The sequence below is a fragment of the Mus caroli genome, chromosome 5, assembly GCF_900094665.2.
Source record: "Mus caroli chromosome 5, CAROLI_EIJ_v1.1, whole genome shotgun sequence".
NCBI classification, from domain to species: Eukaryota; Metazoa; Chordata; class Mammalia; order Rodentia; family Muridae; genus Mus; species Mus caroli.
This window is the reverse complement of record NC_034574.1, coordinates 45,503,347-45,525,030: the sequence shown is the minus strand read 5'-3', so window position 1 is coordinate 45,525,030 and position 21,684 is coordinate 45,503,347. Positions and strand designations below refer to the sequence as shown.

The 21,684-nt window shown below is 39.4% G+C and overlaps 1 protein-coding gene across 4 annotated transcripts in view; it reads left to right on the top strand.

The window, feature by feature from the left end:
• The window catches only part of Ppargc1a (PPARG coactivator 1 alpha), a 662,401-nt gene that overhangs the window by 544,982 nt on the left and 95,735 nt on the right, over nt 1-21,684 (top strand). Inside the window, exon 1 of one of the 4 annotated variants that reach the window (XM_021162166.1) lies at nt 18,228-18,414. The exons of 1 other annotated variant lie outside the window; for it this stretch is intronic. In XM_021162166.1, coding sequence (XP_021017825.1) covers nt 18,367-18,414 — 48 coding nt within the window. In that variant the 5' untranslated portion in view covers nt 18,228-18,366. Of the gene's footprint in view, nt 1-18,227; nt 18,415-19,113; nt 19,385-19,416; nt 19,440-21,684 lie in introns of those variants that run through there. 2 more of the 4 variants (XM_029477626.1, XM_029477627.1) reach the window with 2 other exon arrangements.

Sequence of the window (21,684 nt, the reverse complement as noted above, 5' to 3'; positions counted from 1 at the left end):
ACCTATAGCAGCAGAGTTCATGTGAGGGAGAAGGAAGTCCATTCTGCCACCTTTGACACATCTAAAGTTACAGTCCGGGGCTATAAATAACGGCTGCAGACATGGGTTAAAGAGACAGATTCCCTGTGGTTAGTTTTCCAAACGGGATGGTGTTTACCGTTCTGTTCCCCACCGCCTTTCTAATGGGGCTAGGCACTGAGAGTGCTTCGGAAAGGTTGCACATAAACCAGTCCCATACATGTCTTTTCTGCTACCAATCTATTTTACTTATTTCCAGTTCTGGTTACTTATAAAGTAGTTTTGTGATGTAGCTATTATAAGAAAACTTGAGGGCATCTGGGCAACCTATTACACTTTCTCTGGGAATGAGAAATTCACCTGCTTGGGGAAGTTTTGTTTTTAATTTTTAAAATATCTCATCTTTGATGGATTTTCCTGTGCATGCCCAAAAGGACACTCAACACCCAAAAATGTGACATTACCCTGAGTTCTTTCAGAGTTCCACTTAGCAACATTTTACACTGTTTCTTTGCTCGCATGCTTTCAAAAACTTCTACAACTCTACAGTTGTGGGTTCAAATCTTGTGTTGCATTTTCTTTTAAAAAATTGTCTGGATTGTTTTCAGTGCATATCTTTCATGTATATCTTATGTACCTCTCGGTGACTTTGTGCTCCGAGCACTGTTTGAACTTCTACCTCCTTTGTGTAAAGGTAGCCAGAAGAGAATGTGGGAAACAGTTTGCTTCTCAGGCTTATTTTTATCAGCACCAATTACATGTAAAATCAGAAGTGCAGATATATATTTTTATCATAAATTTCCTCAAGTAAAAAGTGCCACAGAACTTGTTGGAGCTAAGAACCTTGAACCAGGAAGAAAAAAATGGTCATGGAGAAATGCTCGCTGCATGCCAGAAGCTTTGAGAATGCTTTCTATCACTCAGTAGATATTAATTCATATTTTATGAGAAAGCCAAGGCTCAGAGATTAGTCCAAGAGCTGTCACTGAGGTAGTATGGGCAAAGAGGATCCATGTGTCTTTTGTGTCTCTGGTACTTCTTCTGGCTAGGTGTGTGGTTGAGCCAACACGTTTTGAATCCATCTGGTTCTGATACAACTTTGAAGAATTTCTTCTTAGTAGTGTAATTAGTATATATGGACATGTGGTCAGCTTACTGGGCCCAAAGTAAACGAGTTTCTTCTTTGAAAAGTCATATCGTTCCCATCTGATCTCCAATACAACAATCGAAGACACCCCACATCCTTTCTGACTAAGTTACACTATAGTTGGTGCAGCTGGGGTTGTTAGGTGTGAGAGGGGTACTGACTGTGGGTTTTCAGGTCTAATTGACACATGCATGTAGCCGAAGACTATCTCCCATTGCCTTTGCTCTTGTAGGCCGAGAAGGTGTGAAGATATCTGGTGGGTTTGTTTTCTGGGACATTTACTTTGGACTCACTGGATGATGTCTCCTAGGTGCTTTGGACCATAGCTGTAAGAGCTGTAAAACTTAAGCCATAGTCCCACAAATCTGTTTTATTGGGGGGCAAGTGTGTTTAATGGATTTTTTTTTTTGAGGCAGGCTTTCACTATATATAACCTTGGCTGGCCTGGAACTCACAGAGAGACTCCTTGAGTGCTGGGATTAAAAGTGTTCATGACAGTCTATATTCTGTCTCTTTCCTCTCCCTCTTTCCTTTTCTTTTAAATCAAATATTTTCTAAGGGGAGATTAGGAATCATATATCTTAGCTTCCTGCCTTTGAAAGATCAATACAAAGGATTTTGAGTGCCACTAAATTTTGTGAAATTTCCATATCTGATTGCATTTCCAAACAGAGATGAAATATCTATTGGAAATTGATTCTGTTTATAGATGGTGAAAGGTAACAGGGACATCTGTTTGTTGAGGTCTATTCAAGATTAGATACCTTGAAGGCACTTTATTGAACAGACTTGTGGGAGAGAGCATTTGTAGCATGGAAAACATCTTCAAGATGGTTTGCCATGTGGTTTAGATATACGTGTTTTCCACTGCTCATTATTTAGAGTCAGCACACTTGAAATAAGGCATTATTCCACCTTCATTTCCGTTGGGAGTGTACTTCAATGGCCTGGATCAAACACTCCTGGTTCACATAGAGGCTGATCTTAAAAGAAAGGTGCATTCCTTTAAACGGTATTCAAGATCAAACTTGTAGACACTTGCAGTAAGACTTCCCTTAATCAAAGTAGGGTCCCAGGTCCAAGCTGTGTTCTTTGAATGCTTCATATACCCCACATTCCTGGCATTTTACATTCATATGTATGGTGAGTTTATTTTCTTTTTCAACCCAAAGCTGTGGATTCCTCCTGAGTTTTGAGGCATTTTTAGATGCCTAAATATGACTGTTGGCCAGGAAAAAAAATGTCCCTTTTTTCTGCATAGCCTGGCATAGCCTTGTCTCAGCAAGACAGACTGAGACAGAACTTACTGAAAGATCTATTTCTTCCACAATCCATTTGTTTATTCTCAGGAAAGTTTCTAAGTTTCTTACATTTACTAAACTTCTGCAAGCTTATCCTTAGAGTAAGCAGAACAAGTGTGTTCACTCCCATTGTTAGTGTAAGGATTGAATGGGAGAATCCACATAACTGCTCAGCTTAATGTTTGGTACATATCGACTCTTTCTAAAACTTAAATTTACCGTGTGCAAGGACCAGGAAATGAACACACACACACACCACCACCACCACCACCACCACCACCACCACCACCGACAACAACAACAACAGCAACAACAGCAACAGCAACAACAACAGCCAAAACAAAACAAAATAAGGAAGACTTGGTTGTTGGAACACTGTAGGATGAGTTCAGAGAGGCAGGGGACCTTGCCTCATTTTCCATTTCTTTAGACTTCTGATGGCTACCATGGAAACATCTAGGATTAAGGTGGCATAATTATGTAGAGGACTGAATGAGTACCTCTGCAAAGCAAACCAAATCAGGTATATATTCCATAAGTAGTTTATAGATGGAAGTGTAACTTGATGAGAGACAAATGGATGGATAGAGCATACCATGATTTTTTTTTTTCCTCCTGGATTTAATTGACTTCACGGAAACTTAGGACCAGAAGTTGAAACCAGGATTGTTTCTCTGTATTTGCTCCTTTGTGGGCCATTCCTTAAACTTGTCAATAGTTATGGCCAGAATTTCCAAGTGGGAAGCCACTCGTGACATGCCAGGGAGCGTGGCTTTCTGAAATAGATTCTGCTGCCGAAAAGAACTCTGAGTGTTTTCTGAGGAAGGCTGACCTCCTTTCATGCCACTTACTGTGAATTAAAGCTGCAAGGGAGAACTAGTTTGGGCATGTGGCATAGCACTTAGCACCGCTGCTGCCAGGGAACAAGATTTGTGTTTCTAAGGAGATACAACAAAAAGGAGAATGCTTTAAGAGCCAGCGGCTGTCAGAGTGTAAAAGTATCTATGTTGAGAAAGGAAAATAGAAGCTGAATTAAGTAATTTTATACACACGTTACAGGGCACCCTTCTGCTAGTAATTCTTAAATTCAAAAGCAAATAGTTGTGACCACAAAGGGCTTAGTACATCTCAGCTGATCTAAGCTTGCAGACTCAAACTGGCTATGATCGGTACTGACCTGAGCCTCGCACGTGATTTTAAGATGCCCTGACTCCTGTCTGTTATTTGGTTGGGTTGTATTAATAACACGGAACAAAGGGTGACTTGTCAAGCAGAGACTTTGGCAGCTACTTGACAATATATTCTAAGTAAAGACGGGAGGGAGGAGAGTTCTGCTTCTAACAACTTGAGTATCAAAACAGAGCTCTCACCAGCCTCTTTAAATGCCCAGATCAACCTCTTTGCAAATGTTTCCTCCTTTGCTGGCTTGGTAGGATGTCCTGGGATTTAACTGGATGAAGTATCGCCACAGGATAGAAATCACAGGGAGAGTGTACCAAGGAAAAATTACAGTACTGCTATATTTACCTAGTGCCTCTGTACTAGGGTTTTATTTTCCACAGTTGGAAAGGGAACCACCTGTCTCAACTGCTGATGTCAGAGAGCTCCCTCGAGACTTGGGCTGTTGGAAAGCACATGATACTCTACATATTTGCTCTTACGTCCATATCTGGCTGAGATCGGGTTTCACATTTGTGTCCTATTGTGGAATTCATTGAGCAGTGCCTCCCAGGTGCCCTCCCACGTCACTGAGCCCCAGTGAATTAAAACGTAGCTGGTGCAAGCCACTGTTGTGAGTCCTGTCTGGACTGTCCATAGGAGTATCTGCACTCCAGCAGAATGAGTGACATGGATGTTGGGATTGTCATCCATGGATTCAATTTTGAAAGTGAGTAACAGGAGGCATTCTCTCCACACCTCAGACCCACTATGCTGCTGGTATGTAGGGATTTCTCTCATATCTAACGACAAGGGCGATTTTTAAAAATGACATAAGATCAGGAGACTGTATGTGCATGCTGTTATTATTGTTGTTGTTGTTTTGCAGTAGGAGGATATGATCCTAGGGCATCATGCTTGGCTGTCAAGTACTCTCCCCCAGGCTGTAACCCCCAGCCTTTTTGTATTTTTTTTTTTTTTTTGCTGAAGAGACAAAAAGAGATTAAACTGCAGTCCAGCATTCTTTGCGTGAGTATAAAGAAATTGTTACAGAGCAAATGAATTCTATAAGCTAGAACAATTGAAAATTATCAATGTGCATTTGAGACAATAGATTGCATTTTGATTTTGTTTGTTTTTAGGATGTTTGTTTGGAAGTGCATAACAGCACTTCAGCTTTTTTTTTTTTTTTTGTGGCTGCAAAGAATTAGATCTTTTAAATATAACTCCTTAAAGAGATGTGAGGGCCACTATATTGCATGACTCCAGGGGGTACCATTTGTGTCATAGTCAGAGTCTCACACATAAGGTCTCCTGCTGACTGTATGTACAATCTCAGGAAATATGAGCCCATCATCATTACTCAAACATTCCATCAATATAGAATGCTTGCCCACAATTGCAGAAGGCTTGCCATTAGTGAAGTAGTTTATTATTTTAATAGTGCCATGAATCTGAATTTGAATATCTTTACCAACTTGCAAATTATACAGCCATTATACAAAATGTGTAGAAAAAATAGTCTGAGGGTATGAATTACATTCTTGGGCCATGCCAGATCAGTGTCGTGGGGACCAGTCCCAAGGTTCTTAATTCCCAGCCATTCTATGATGTACAATTTAAATTACATTTATGTCTGAAATGATGCTGCTGTCTTAGGCTCAAGTCCTAAAAATAGAGTAAATACGATGGGCTAAGTCCCCTCTGTTCATCTAATCTTACCTCTAGTATAGAATTTCCCCCTGAACCATTAAAAGTGTTATAATATATGATTGATATTAATTAGTTTTCTGTAAAGTACTGCACTCCTCAACATGAACTCAACTAGAAGTAAATATATTACCATGAATTAAGGTTTTATTAGTTGAGAAGAATTGGATGAAGGCACCTATGTGAAATCCTAAGTACAGACATCAAATTGAATTAATGCCAGCACTGCTCAGAGATTAATTTGACTACCGAATAAGAAATAGTAGACTGTAGCATAACTCTGTTTACTGAATCATTTTTGACATAAAAAACTAAAGCTATATTATAGATGTAGCAACAGGCTTCACAACCCCACCACCACCACCTTGGAAGGGAGAGGCGGTGCATTTTATGACTAAAGAGAATGATAGCCTATGAAGACCCAAAAGCTGTCGTCTGGAGAACCTTGCATGCTGTGTATACGCCACACTGTGTGTTCTTAGTGAGCTTTGGCCATCTTCTGCATCCAAACCGAGTTTTATAACATGATCAGTTCTAGTTTGCACAGTCCTACTTTCAGAATCCTGGGTAAAGCTTTTACATTTGCATCTCATTATTATGTATGTGTTTGGGAAAAGGTGCAGAAGGTGCTGAAAAGATTTATAGACTTGCCCCAGGGAGATTGTTGAAGGGATTCCTAATGATTTTGAGGAAGGATAGATTATGTAGCATTTAATAAATTCAAGCACTGAGCAGTGTTGGGGATGAGTCTTCCAAGGCTAATTAATAGGTGTGGCGCCCCCTGGAGTTGTGCAGTGATGTTGCGGCCATGCTCAGCTGTTCCTGTTTATTTCCCCAAGTCCCTATTCCCATAATTCACTGATTTGATTTTTCGACTCTGATATAACCTGAGGACTAAATAAAAGGCTTGCACTGTTGAAGAGGGATATTATACACATCACACATGTAATTCAAAAATTTCTAGTTACTTCCTTTCAAAAAGATACATTTAATTTTAATAAGATCTTTTATTTAACAGGGTACATCCAAAATATTTTATCGACATGTAATCTGTAAATTATTAACGAGACAATCCACATTCGGTTCCTTACACCGGGTTGGAAATCATAGGCCCATTTCATGGAATATTTCAATTTTGAAAACCTAAAGCTCACAACATGGAAAACAAAATATGATAAGATCCGCTTGTTGTCCTTTTATCAACTGCAAAAGTAACTGTGTGATTGATAAGAGATTTCCCACCATCGTGAATGATGCTAAGACAACCTCATTGATAGCCTGCTGGGGGCAAACCTGTCATTGCACTGTACTGTTCTGATATCCTGCCACTGCTTTCCTATCTACCTTCCATGTGTGATTCACACGTCATCAACATTCTTGAGGTTCCCACATTGGCAAACTCATAATCTCTTGTCAGGTTTTGTGCAGTATATGGTTGCTTCTTACTAAAAATGTTCTTGAAAATCTTGGACTCAAGTACTTTTGTGGCCTGCTTGAAGGTTGGAAACAAATGGTCTCTTCAGAGGCAAAGCTGGGTCAGGTTTCCAAATCAAATATTTTAAAATATTTTAGCACTTTTCTTTTTTGGTTTGGTTTGGTTTGGTTTTTTTAAGACAGGGTTTCTCTGCAGAGCCCTGGCTATCCTGGAACTAACTTTGTAGACCAGACTGGCCTCAAACTTGGAAATCCACCTGCCTTTGCCTCCCAAGTGCTGGATTAAAGGCGTGCACCACTACCACCTGGAATATCTTAGTACTTTTATCTTTAAAAAGAAAAGCTTTTTGTTTGTTTTGTTTTTGTTCTGTTTTGTTTTCCTTTTCTTCCAGTGAGTAGAGAACTCAACAGGCACTCTCCATTCCTATCAACTGTGTTACTGAGGCATTCAGAGAAAGTCATTTAAGACAGGAAGTGACCACAGCTTGGCTGGGCTGTCTTCTGCAGCTTGATACACCCTCCATCCCTTCATTCCTCTTTTTATTCTTTCATTTAGATGAGGAAACAAGGCAAAAAAATATCAAACTCTACTTTTACTTGATATTAAATTGATTTTTCTGATATTTGTACATGAATAATAGGTATTATTATTATTGATTATATGTATATGCTAGTCACAGGACCAATAAATACCTCATTTAAACCTAGTGCCAACCATATCAAATAGATATCTTCATTGGAATTTGTATGGATGATGCTGGTACGCATTTGAGCGCTCACAGAAATATGATTCTCTGGGCTATTTCTCTGGAGAAAGAGAAGACATTTTCAAACTAAGTCAAATGTCACCCTTTAACAATGCATTTTGAGCCAAAGGTAAATGTACTAAAATATTTGATTTGGAAAAATTAACCTTTTTTGTTATTTAAGAAGTACGTGTATATAGTACTTAATCACATCCATAAACAACAAACAAATAAACAAACAAAGATTTAGGAAGCTAAGTGGTTTGTCCAAGGTGGAATAAACAAACCCTAGACATCAGGCTTTTTGTTTCTAGTTTCTTGATTCTCTGTCTCACTCCTCAGTTTCTGAGTGGTTTAATGACCTAAGAAAGTAAGTTGAAATTTGAATTTTTTTTTATTAACAGAAAGCAAACAAACTTTTAAACATGGTAGTATAGAAATATTACTGTCTTTTTCTTCTCAATGTCTTTAATCCTTTGCTGAACTATAATGTCATTAATGAACGTCAACCCTCATCAAAAGGGCTGAGATAAATTCATTTCCCCTAATTAATCACACCCATGTAGTAACCAGAACGGACAAAAAAGGAAACTCTGTATAGTTCCCCAAGTGCACTCTTGCTGCTGTTGGACCACCTCCTCTAGCTGCCACCAAGTGCAGCCGAGGCTGCCCTCCAGCTGCATGGGTCCTCATCCATTTTGATGTCTTATTGAAATGGAATCATGGGGGTTGTAGAGGTGTGTGTGTGTGTGTGTGTGTGTGTGTGTGTGTGTGTGTGTGTGTGTGTGTGTGTGTGTGTCTGCCTTCCTTTGCTGCAGCCATTATATCCCACTATATTCATAGAGATGTGTACTTTTGGGTCTGTGAAGTTTATTCATTTTCAGCTTTTCAAGTATTCGAATCTTAATAATCAAATCATAATAGAAAAATAGAAGGAATATGTTTATTTACCATTGATTATTATTTTAAAAGTTTAGGGGCATTTGATTCCCTTAAAAGTGACATCACACAGCTGAGATATGGTTCTCAGGAGATGTCAGTACATGACACATCCCAGAAAGCCACTGGGAGAAAGCTCAAGGCTTTTCCATACGATGTGGCCCTAGGTGACAAGCTAAAGGAAACAAAGAACACACAGGCTGAAAAGACTCACAGCAGAGCTCCAGGTTTGACTGTCTACTTGGTTCTTTGTGAAGCTGTGGGATAGGTTAGGTGTGGCCTATTTTTAGGTACTCTTCATGGAAACAAATCTATGAATATGGAAGATAGAAAGTTCCATCTTGACAGTAGAGACTTCTGTTGTGAAAGGAGGTGAAAGAGCAACCAATCTGCTTAACTGCTTGTACAAAGCAGGACCTGGAGACTTTAGAGAAAGGCATAGAATACAGGTTATTCAACATGAAAAATCTCATCAGCCCCTTTCACAGGCTGACTAACAGACACTGAACTTACACACCCTTAAGCTAGTTGTTTCCTTGTTCCTTTCCTTTGGTTGCGGCAAATTATGAAGTTACGCTAGGACCATGGTATTGACTTGGAGCTAACCAGTTGCTATTCCAAGGCATTGTCCTGTCTGAGGTTTATGACTTAACCAACCTGTTCCCTTCCTAGTTTTCTGTCTCTATCACCCCCTCTCCAAATTTTTGGTTCAGAATTAAAAGTGTTTATGGCTATTCATTTAACCTAAGAGAACCTTTCAGACAGGTGACTATAGAAGATGCTGAAGTGCAAATCATATATGACTTGCTGAAAAGAGTTGAATGTACAGAGAAAATACTTGGACAAGAAAGTCATAATCCCTAGGATGCATCAACCATCTACCCTTCACTCTGTCCCCAATATATTAATACATATTTTAATAATTTTATTCACCCCCCCAGAACCCCCCATCTTTTCCAGGCAGCTACACAGTGTGTAGGCAGTAGCCAGGCCGGGTCATGGGAAGGGGGCCCTGTGCTTCTAAACTGAGTGGTTGTTGGTTAGATATTCAAAAGAGGGTAAAAATCTGGTAGGTTAGTTCATTCTCAGCATGTGTAGCTAGACAAGAGTAAAGATAACAGCATGAGGACTGTTAGTACACACACCTCAGTTCAAACCTTTAGGGAATGAGTTTAAAAAAAATTTAAAAAAATATACCTTTCACTCAGTCATACTTAGTCACATGTATGTCTTGCATGCTTAGTCTGAAGAGTGTAGCAAAAAATAAATAAATAAAAGAGAAAAATTAGGTTTTATGTATGTTTGCAGGTGTCATAGCCTCTCAGAAGAACCAACTGGAAAAAAAAAAGTTCTCAGGCTTTACAGCAAGCAATCTTCACTCCGATTTTTACAGTTCTGATTCTGTCCCTCTGGGGGGGGGAGGGGGAGGATTCCCGCTTCTGTTGAATGGGGTTGATTCGGTTGTTCATATATCCCGATGTGTCTGTGTGCATCTTTGTCTTTTGCGGGGGAGGGCCGAGGGAGGGTCGAGGGAGGGTGTTTTTGGTTTTGTTTTGTTTTAATTATTTTATTTTTTAGGTATTGTTCCTGAGAAGGAATAAATGCATATACCTGTTTGTCAAAAAAATAATAATAATTTTATGCTAATAGACAGGTGTCTGACCTTTTCTTCCTTCGCACTCTACAACAGTCTTATATGATCCCCTCCCTCCAAATTTCACACAGAATTCTTTTATTCAATGCAAGGTTTTTATTTAAGAAGCATGATTATGCTATTAACAGACAAGAGGGTTACTCGAAGTTCTGATTACATGCTACAAAACTCACTTGGGTTTTTACAAAAGCTGAACCTTAGGATTCGGTTTCTTTCTTTAGTCTTCTTTCTGTAACACTGCAATCTTATCTTGTAAAAACCAAATCACATGTCAGTATATTATATTCTGTCTCTATGCAGATGTAAGTAAATAGCCACTACCATACCAGTTGTGTGGTTTTTTGACTTACTGTGCAAACAGTAGCTTTGTTTGGCATGTGACATAGTGTCATGTGGTTTAGCGTGTGAGAGGTATCAGATCTCTTGAGTTCTTTTCCTAGAACAGTTAGTCATTACATCCCCACAAGAAGAAAAGAAATAAAGCTGTGTTCTCTTCTACAAACTGATATGGGACTTGTATGTTATCACTGACCCCAGAATCTATAACATAAGATGTTTGTGTTCACTCTGTGCAAAGGTTTTTTTTTCCTGATTTGTTTACATTTCTGTCAAGGTGGTCACACCATGGTATTTACATCTGGCAGGGAATGACCCTAGACATAATTGAATCTATCTGTTTTGAAAGATAAAAGAGACTAAGGCCCAACACCAGTGAATGAACAATCCATAGTCATATTATTGGCTAGTGACTCAGTCATGTGAAGACCGAAGCATTGTCCACTTTGGCTTTATTCTTCTACTTTGGGCTGAGTTAAGAACCACAAAGTGACATTATTAACAGATAGACTTGAGCCTCCAGGAAATCACCTGAACCATCCAGACTTGGCTTTCATTTCACTTTTCCTCTTCTTAAATTCCTTATGGTCAAAATAATCACCAGCCACATGTAGGAAGGAAAGACCTGAGAAACTATAGGCATAATAAGTTTAATTGATACACAGTCAAGCTTCCATTTCTGTAGATTCTTCTCCAGGAAAAGGAAGATGAATTGATCCCATTTGCTATTTGAAAGTTCCATCTCCAAAACAGGGCGATGCTGTGTGATCTTTTGTGTAGGCAGCTCCACATTTGGAGACTGGTTGTTTTAGAAGGTCACTTTATAAGTCACTGATTTGAAATGGGAATGGTGTTCTTCCCATCAAGGCAATGCCAGGTGGCTTTATTAAAAGCCCCATCTAGAGCAGGTATCAGTCAGCACTTCTCTAACTGTACCCTACTCCCACTCCCAAACCAATAGGCTCTCTTCCTAAGAAATGCTCTCACTTTTTACGTCAAATAATGCTTGAGACACCATTCTCTCTTTTTCTTCTTTTGATTTATGCTCCTGACCTGTATGCCAAAAGGAAAGGAAAACCAGGAAAAACAAACAGATACCTTATGTAAGAGGCTAAAATTTTATCCTTTCTGGGGGTAACTATAGTTTTAAAATAGTGTGTGCCTAATTTGATAATGTTTTCAGTAAGAAAACAAAATAAAGATGGTAGTGATGTCTCAGACAAATTTGATTCGCCTCTGTCCTCTGAAACTCAGACTTGAGATGATTTCTAAGAGACCAAGCAGTGATTTCTCTCAGCACTGGGCCAGAATTCACAGCCTTGGGGGGGAAAGAATGCTAGACTTTATCGCCATGGCTTCCTCTTAAACAGACAAGGAATATCTGAGGATGACACTGGATTTCCGGGGCTGCTTCTGCTTGTTCTATCTCATGTGTGTCCTGACCCTAGTTCTGTCTCTCTCTGTTTCTTAAATAAAAAAGGATAGTTAGTCCTCTTCTGAATATATGGGATGTATGTATAGCTAAGAAAACCTGGAAGTTATAGGCACACACCAAAGAAAATTAACATGTTTATAGTGTCCTTAGAACTGTGAACATTGTGTCTGTTCTCTACCACCTTTTTACTCTTTCTGCCATTATGTGTTTGTAACTTTTTAGGTAGACTTTTTATGGTTATTATTACTTCAAATCTAAGGAGAAACCTTGATATATTTAAAACGATTTCCCATTATGCAATTAACTGTATAAGATTTTTCACAATAACATCGATTCCATGTGTATAAACATTGCTTTATAATTTGTTAAGTAGACCACCCAAGGTTTTTACATTGCACTTAAATTTTCAACAATACAAGTAGGATAGCATCATTTATTTTCACACTAAAAAATCTTTTAGGTACTCCTCTCTTATTTCTTTGGACAATTGTAGAACTCAATTTTCTGGGGCTATGGGACTGTCCACTTAGAATATTTTTTTAGATATATTACCTATTTGCCTTCTAGGAAAAATATACTATTTGTAACCCTATCAGCTGTATGTAATAAATATATTTTTAGATATAGTTATGAAAAGTGAAGGTCTATTCTGGATCTATCATTCTTTACTAAGGAAATTTCTTTAAAATTCCCATGTCTGATTTGCTAATATCAAGTAAGATTTCATTTATTGTACAAAATTTATCTCATGTCCACCTACCTTCTCTCTAATTGCTAGTTAGGATGGTAATCCATTTATTTGCCTCCACACTTTGGAGATACACATTTTAACTTGCTCGAGTGAGATACAAATATGAAGGTACTGAAAAAATATGGACAAAAAGAAATACCCCTCAAATCTTCCAGGCTATCTGAGGTGATCAAGAAAAGACAAACAATACTCCTTTTTTCCTACTTCTCCTCCTTTTTTTGAGGCTATTTGTAAAGTAATGTTTTCTCCCATAAAATAACAAATGGTTAAGCTGATAAGTATAAGACTCAACTCCAGAACTAACAAACAGGAGCACAGTTTGATTTCTTTTTCTGTTTTTCATTTAAACAATCCATATTCCAATTTTCCTCCAGTCCTCACCAAACACAGGGAAGAAGATAAAAACATCGTTCTTACGAAATTAAATAACATACTTTGGGGCACAGTCACACTTTAACTTTTTAATACATTCCACATTTAAAAATATGCAATAAGCCTTATTTTTTTATTTCAGAAAATAATACTGGTAAGTAACGGTGTTAAACATTTCTTATCTAAATAATCACTCTGAACAGTATAGATGGATTAACTTGAAAAAATTACGATAAATTAAAATATCTGTAGCTTCACAAATATGTCCAATTTGCACATCAGACACTATCAGATTTTACTCAACACTTTATTATCTCTTATTTGTGTTCCTAGTAAGCACAATTCTTGCTTTCTTCTTAGAATAGTCTAATACTAAACTACTGCTCAGATTAATTTTCATGATATTTTGGTTGCTATATTAAAAACAAAGTGAAAAGCAAATTTTGAGGTCTAATTGAGACTGGCTGTGTTCCACCGGGCTTTGCAGGTTTTATTGGGGATGAGAGCTGAGTTGCTCAACATGTTGATCAAATCTTGCTTATTAAAAAAAAAAAAAAGAATGGAAGGAAAAAATTACACAAATGCTAACTGGCATTTAATGTTGTCTATCACTTTCTTCTACATGTTTTGCTGAAAGATCTTTTGCTCTCTTGGACAGCACCTACAGCTTAGCTATAAAATCAGGCTGAGTTTGGGAACATTGTTACATTTGAGCCTACTTTCAATCATTCTTGCACAGTCTGAGCTTCAAACTAGAGTCCCAAAGTATGTGTTCAGAAAGTGGTGTGTGGGGGGTGTCAGGATCAAGGGCGCTTTAGGAATTAAAAGCAAACAGTTTATACCTCTTAGCAATGATTAACTCTACAAATGTTAGTGATTCTGGTCAGGCTCCTGTTCATTCTGTTAGACTGCTTTAGGCAGGCTGAAGTCCTGGAAATGTTGGTTTCTTTTTGTACATATGTCTTTCCAGGGGTTTCCTCGTGGATTTTTGCAAGACCTTTGATTTGAGGGTAAATACTTTAATTCTTCTAAGAAGGGCTTTTCAAGATCTGTCTGTCCATTCTGGCTGCTGCACTTTGCTTAGCTGTAGAGTGGGCACATAACTTCTTTTGAGCAAGCATTCTGAGGACCTCATTGATTAGTGTGTCCTACAGGGCATGCTGCTCTTGCCTCTGGCTGCCCATGGTTTCTCCTCTACACTTTCTTCTTTAACGATTTGGCCTCTACTTCACTCTTGTGTACATTATTTCAAGCTTATAAGGGGAAGTGGGCAAAGAAAATCAGGCTGTGATTTTTCTGAGATTCCTGCTTTGATCATAGGACAATGTTAACACTGAAATTCATGGTCTTACTATTGTCTATGGTGTTTGGCTTTGGATATTTTGGTTTGTGGGATTATTTTCACTTTTTAGAAATATGCTGTTACATATAATAGAGTATGAAGAACACACACGCGCGCGCGCGCACACACACACACACACACACACACACACACACACACACACGTCTATTCTTTGGGACATGAGTGGGGAAGGAAGAACACACAGGTCCTCAGATATATTTAAAACAATGTTGAAATTTCTTTCCCCATCTTCCTGGATCCCTATCTCCACCTGCTCTACCCTTTCACATTATCAACTTAAAGCACAAGTTTTTCTGCCTCCACACAATGGTGGGATCTTGGAAAAGAAATGTGAACAGAACTACTGAAAGGAGGGATTCTCTGGGCATGGAATCCACCCTGTGTAGTTACAAAGCACCATAGGCAGCCACCAAGTGTTAATAAATACCTTTATCCATTGTTCTGAGAAAACATGGGTTGATTTGGATTTGACTTGGGATTATCAGTATAAGGACCTTGTCCCTGCACATGGCTTATTTTTCAGGGTAAAAGGAATATTTGAACAAGGTGAGACTTGGTTTCTTATAGAAAATGATTCTCCTTCCTTAAGGTTTAGTTTCTCCCCTCTCCTTCAGTGGTAAACTCCCTTGTATTCATGTTGTATACCCTTTCTGTCTGTCAGCCCTTTTAATGTGTGGCCGAACACACTGTAGAGTTTCTGTAGACATTAGTTTGCTAAAAGCAAACATTTGGGAATCCTCTATACAAAGTGGTGGAAGAAGTGAGAGGCAGGCTTCACACACACACACACACACACACACACACACACACACACACACACACACACACACACACACACACACACACACACACACACACACACACCACACACACACCACACACACAGGGTGGGGGGAGAGGGAGAGGGAGAGAGAGAGAGAGAGCGCAACAGGAGTCAAGACAGAGAGAAAATTAAATATAGAAACTGCCTGGGGAGACAGAAAAACCCAAGGTTGGTGAGCAACTAACAATTTAAATTCTCTTGAGAAGAGCAAAAAGCTGGACAGAAGAGGACTTTTAATTTGAAGAGTTAATTAAGCAAATGATAAGACTTCTAAAATATCCTTCTTGTTAGAGTTGTAATTTTGAGGCCCAAGAAACAAGTAGAAGGTATTCTGATTCGCTCTACAAATCAGTTTAAAATGGACTTCTATAGCAGCAGAAACACAAGGGGAAGAGGGCAGTGTGTCTGTGTTCATCAGCCCTGTGCTCTCTCTAGCTTCACATACCCATTTTTATGAAGGTAGAGGACAGAGTGGCTGTTTTAAGCAGATCATTAGCTTCATGGATGTGCTGGGTTAGTTTTTTTTCTTTTCTTTTCTTTTCTTTTTTCTTTCTTTTTTTTAAGTAGAATTAGGTGGCGGAAAGAAAGAAAGAAAGAAAGAAAGAAAGAAAGAAAGAAAGAAAGAAAGAAAGAAAGAAAGAAAGAAAGAAGAGAAATTCTCTTTTCAAAGCAAAGAAAAAGAAAATCCTGCCACAACTCAGTGTGAGCAAGTTAAGATACCAAAACAGTCATGCAAAGTTATCTAGTCCAAGCAACCATCTGTAAGAAGAGGTGTGGATGAGGTTTTTAAAATGTATGGTGGATGCTTAATGGATGACAAAGAGAAACCAAAGTATCAGTTACCATCAGGATGCCAGGATTGCTTGATAATAATTAATAATCGACTCTCTATAGCTAGGTGGCCAGTATTATTTCACAGTTGACTGTGTGGAAAGTAGAACCCATGACCTTTGTCCTGAATTTTAATAGTTTACTGAAGTTTTACATTAAGTAAAAATCTAATTGGCAAGAAAAATTAGTGTTTCTTTGTGGGAGTACAGAGTAAGGCTACTAATTGCATGTAGAAAATGATCCCAGGGTTGTCTTCTTTCTCTCTCTCTCTCTGAATTAGAAAATTTAATGAATAATACCTTTCTGATGTTTGGAAGAGGACAGTTGTAGCAGTGAAGTATATTCACCTAATTTAGAATGTCAAAGCTGTTGGCCATCTTGTTCTGTTCACTGATTGACAAACTGTCGATTTCATTACCTTCTTCCCTGTCTACTAGTTGTGGACATCCAAGCAAACAGACCCCTTATACGGGGTCTGAAGCAAACAGCAGGCTGGTGGGCTTTGTGTGTGTGTGTGTGTGTGTGTGTGTGTGTGTGTGTGTGTGTGTGTGTGTGCGCGAGCTGAATTTCTTTCTTTCACTTTACTGTATTAGTAACTGACTATATAAAGTCAGACTGAGAGTGACTTTTTATATAAAGTCACCAATGTTTTCCTTCCAAGGGGAGAGAAAATAAAGAACACATTAAATTAACCTCAGTGGAATAGGAGTTTAAATGAATGGTGCTTTATAAATTATGTTTAGATACATAGGGACTTTTTTCTTCTAAATTACTGTCAAGTAAAGGAAATGAGCTGGTTTTTGAGTCTGTGGGGTTTCAGGTATTGTGAAAATATGTTTTCAAAGGTCCCCTGTACATTTCTCACTGGGCCTGGAAGGGTTAAGTCTGAGCACCCAAGCGTTATGGAAAGTGCTGAGAGTTGGTTCTGGCCTCTGTCTGTAATGTCACAGGAAAAACAGTGGCACCTGCATTACCCCTCATTGACTCAGGAACGACAAAAAAAAGTATTAGTAAGCAAAGCTCAAGAAATGAGTATCTCTGCTGATACCATTTCAGTGTTTTTCCTTCATTCCCTGGACATTCTTGATTTCAAAAACAAACTGTACAACCCAAGGCACTAGGGTTGGAATCCAATGTTTATTCAAAAAGGCACCCTGGAGCCATGAGGAAGACTGTGCTACATATGAGAAAAGAAATAAGGGGTGGGGGCAGTTGAGTAGCTAAGCTGTTTCAGGGATGGCAGCAGGAATTGTATTTTCTAGCATTTGTTTTCTGGGAGCCTATGAGATCCACAGAAAGAATCATGAGGGGGGGAACTCAAGAGTCTAGGGTGTTGTGGCTTGCTTGCTTTACAAGGAGCAAGGCAAACTGCAGTAACAGTTTTGGAGACTGTTGGAGACCGCATTCTCTACTGCCAAGGAGACAGCTGATTTGGGGTAGAGAAATTTGTTTAGACCTAAACAAATGTGGCTGTTTTGTTGACTAAACAAGGAAAGAAAGAAAGAAACAAAGAAAGAAACAAAGGAAGGAAGGAAGGAAGGAAGGAAGGAAGGAAGGAAGAAAGAAAGAAAGAAAGAAAGAAAGAAAGAAAGAAAGAAAGAAAGAAAGAAAGAAANAAGGAAGAAAGAAAGAAAGAAAGAAAGAAAGAAAGAAAGAAAGAAAGAAAGAAAGAAAGAAAGAAAGAAAGAAAAGAGAGAAAGAAAAACGGGGGGTGTTGCTTTCAAACACTCCTCTAATAGGGAGGGGGAAAAAAAAGAATCTCATGAAAATGTATCACATGAGGAGTGCTTGCTTCAGTTCCAAGCTGAGTCTGGGGCTACTTGGAAACCATTTCTTAAAGCACACACATTTTAGGCAAGGGTGTAGTTACTGTGTCAGTAACAGGGGACCTTTGCTATTTGCCTGTTTTGGATGGAAAATAAATTAAAAAAAAAAAGATTGCAGGAGATTTGAGTTATTATGTGAGCAGGGCTCCGGTTTAGAGTTGGTGGCATTCAAAGCTGGCTTCAGTCACAGTGTGATGCTTGAAGCCTCCCAAAGGCCAAGTGTTTCCTTTTCTTTCTTCTATTTTTTTTTTTCTCTCTCTCTAAGCGTTACTTCACTGAGGCAGAGGGCTGCCTCGGAGTGACGTCAGGAGTTTGTGCAGCAAGCTTGCACAGGAGAAGGGAGGCTGGGTGAGTGACAGCCCAGCCTACTTTTTAATAGCTTTGTCATGTGACTGGGGACTGTAGTAAGACAGGTGCCTTCAGTTCACTCTCAGTAAGGGGCTGGTTGCCTGCATGAGTGTGTGCTGTGTGTCAGAGTGGATTGGAGTTGAAAAAGCTTGACTGGCGTCATTCGGGAGCTGGATGGCTTGGGACATGTGCAGCCAAGACTCTGTATGGAGTGACATAGAGGTGAGCTGGGGCTGAGTATTGCAGGACCGGAGCTTCTCTCAGATGCAATGATTCCTGGAGGGGGAGGGGGGATGGGCTAGGGGAGAGGAGGGGACATAGAAAGTGGCTCAGCGGGAGCTTTTGGAGGGGGAAATCTCCATCTTATCTTAACTCCAATAAGTTTGCTATTTTAAGGTGGCTCGGAGATGCCTTGAGCAAATCAAAGCTTAGCTGCTGTCATCAGTATCTGTAGCAGTTAGAAACTCTTTCCATGTGCCTTTGGCTCTGTTTCTACTCATATGCAATATTTATGCTCTAAGATATTGATATGAATCAGGAGCTGAAGTCTTTCCAGTGTTCAGTGGCCTGCTTGGAAAAATGCCATTTCTATTTATAAGAAAATGAGGATAAACATTAAAATGGATTGTGTTAAAAAGAGAGTCCGTTTTGACTCTCGTCAGGATTTATCTTTTCCGCCCTTCTCTCTCTGTTCATTAAACAGAGAATTTACAAGACCCTAAATATTCCTGCTGGGTCTGAGTTAGGTTGCTTTTCCCACAGAACACAAAACGACAGTGCTGTTTCCTTTAAAACACTTGTGTGTGGCTGAAAGGGTTGGCTAGCGAGTTAAAAAAAAAAAAATCCCAGTCTTAAGAGAGCAAAGCTTTCTGTTTGCTTCTGTGGCGAGAAACCGAACGGTTAAATCTCTCTACCACGGAGAGCTGCCTGAAGCCGGGAGAGAATGGAGTTTATGCAGACCGTGTGTGGAGCTGCTCACTGCTTGTGTAAAAATAGACCGCAATACATCAATTCCACAGTCTCTGCTGGCTACAATTCATACAGGGGAGGAAAAAACACAAGCAGTTTCCCCGTAATCTCTGGAGTCTAGCTGGGGCCAGAGGACTTCAGCGTGTTTGCATTCAGTACAATGGAATGTTCTCGGGGAAAGTTTGAGCAAGTTGGAAAACAAGTGAAACTTTTGTGGACTCTGGTGAGATGGACCCGAATTGAATTGCGCGGAGGATCGGAGCTGCTAACTAACAATGGTGCTTCCTCCCGGTAGCGGGGGCACGTAGGGTAAGGGGGAGGGTCAAGTGCCACACGTGATTTGATTAAATAAGATGTCCGTGTGGTGCAGTGATACACATCTAAAGTAAAAATGATTTGGCGAGGCCGCCTGCGAATGCATTTTTCCTATCTAGCCAGGCGTGCCCTGGGTTCTTAACTCTTTGCTGGGTCTGCAGATGTTGGCTCCGTTTGCTTTCCCTAGGCTTTGGCAGATCGGATTTGCGGGTTATAATTATTGTTATCTTGTTGTGATTTCTTGGCAAGGCAGAATAGATATAGATAATTCATGTGTCCCTTGGCTATTGAAGTCAGAGTTCTAAGTGGCTTCAAAGTCCTAATTGTTGGAGTAGCCAGCGTAACCCGTGGGTGGTTGTCTGGCTGGCACCATAGGTCTCTTCGAATCACTTTCATTTTTACCTCTTGGATCATTCCGATACTGCTCAGTGACTGAAGAGCTGTGATCTAAAGGAGATGAGGGAGATTTGCCTTAGTAGTCAAAATTCCTGCAATTGTTTGCAAATAAACGCCGTAGCCATTTATAACCATGGCTTTAAGTTTGTTCTTTCTTTGTTTTTCTTAAGGAGTTGGGGATAGGGACTCAGCCTTAGATTGAGTCTCGGGCCAGTTAGTGCTGCATAGTAGACAGCCAGCCGCTAGAAACCCGTGCCTTCGAGCCTGTGGCTCTGGGAATCATTCCTGCCTGTCGAAATGTTACAAGCAGCAGGTAGTGTGGGCAGCTTTCATTTTTTTGAATCATTAATGCTTGCTGTCATCTTCAAACCTATTATGCCCTTATGACAGGACAGTGTATTGGTTAATAAAAACCCAAACCACCAGAGCTACTCAGAGTCTCCTGGTATTTCACAGCTTAATGGAGGGGATGTACAATAAGATACTAAGATTGATAGAGACAGTTCACCTGACACTCTTCACGTAGACTGTCATTCTTACCTGCCTCCATACCTCCTCCCAGTTCAACTAATGTTTTTATCACAAGTTAAGTTTCTGCTTTTTATTAATATAATTAAGGCTGCTGAGTCCACTCACTCTCTTCTCTCTCTCTTTAAAATTTAGCATCAATGGCACCAAAACCTCTGAAAGGTTAATGGAGAATTATACTTAATTATAATGAATCATTATCATCCATGCAGTTAAGCTAATTTATTGTCTGCTTCTTAACTAAGGGAAAAGACTGTCTGTTGGGGTGAAATAACATACAATAATTAGCCTTTTGTGTTTAGAGATTGTGTTGGCCTCTTAAATCTTATTGTAAAAAACGAAGGCTACAGTTGTGAAATTGCTTTCACACTTGCAAAGTGGCTGTAGGGTATTTGTGTAATTGAGGCAAGACACACCTGTTACAGATGCACAGGGCAGCCATCAATATCAGCATGTCAGACAAGGACAGTTACTCGGCTCAGTCTGATAAGTCTGGCGTTGTCCAAGTCCAAATATGAATTAATAACAGAAGAAATTGTTTCTACGATGTGTTTTTGATAAGTAGGATCATGGCACATTCAGAAGCACTGATTTGATCAGAATGTCAACACTGGCAAGCATAAACACTATTTTGAGCATAGTGCAAGAATAAGCATGAATACACACACACACACACACACACACACACACACACACACACACGGGATTGGGAGAGGGTGGGTGAGTGAGGGAAAGCAAAATAGAGAATGCTAAAACAAATTAATTTTATGTGTTCAATAGTTGTCAGAAGTTATACTCAAATACATATTTTTTTCCCTTGAAGGTTAAAGGTTCTTTAAGCTAGTCTCCCTTAGAGAGAGTGGTTAAAGAGAAACGGTAAAAAACTATCACCCCGAAAGCCATGACTTCTGAGCTCTAGAACTGGAGCAGTACCAGAGGCACACTGGGCTGTCGTCTGCTTTAGTTTGCCTTTGGATGCTCGTTTTGGTTGTGGTTCTTCACGTTTTTTTTTTTTTTTTTTTAAAGGAATCCTCCACCCATGACATCCTGCGTGTTGTTTGGCCCTGTTGACAAAGTTCTCCCCTCATCTCTGTGCTGACAGTGTTGAGGAAGAGTTAATAAAAAGGGGTTGTGCTCTGGGGATGTGTAGTGTGGATAAGAATGGAGCCTTGGGATTGTTACACCCATAACAAAACACTAACCGTATCCAGACAAGATCTACTCTTTATAGTCAGGCTTCCACTTACAAACCTAGCTAGGTTTTCTGATCTCTAATTTTGGGCT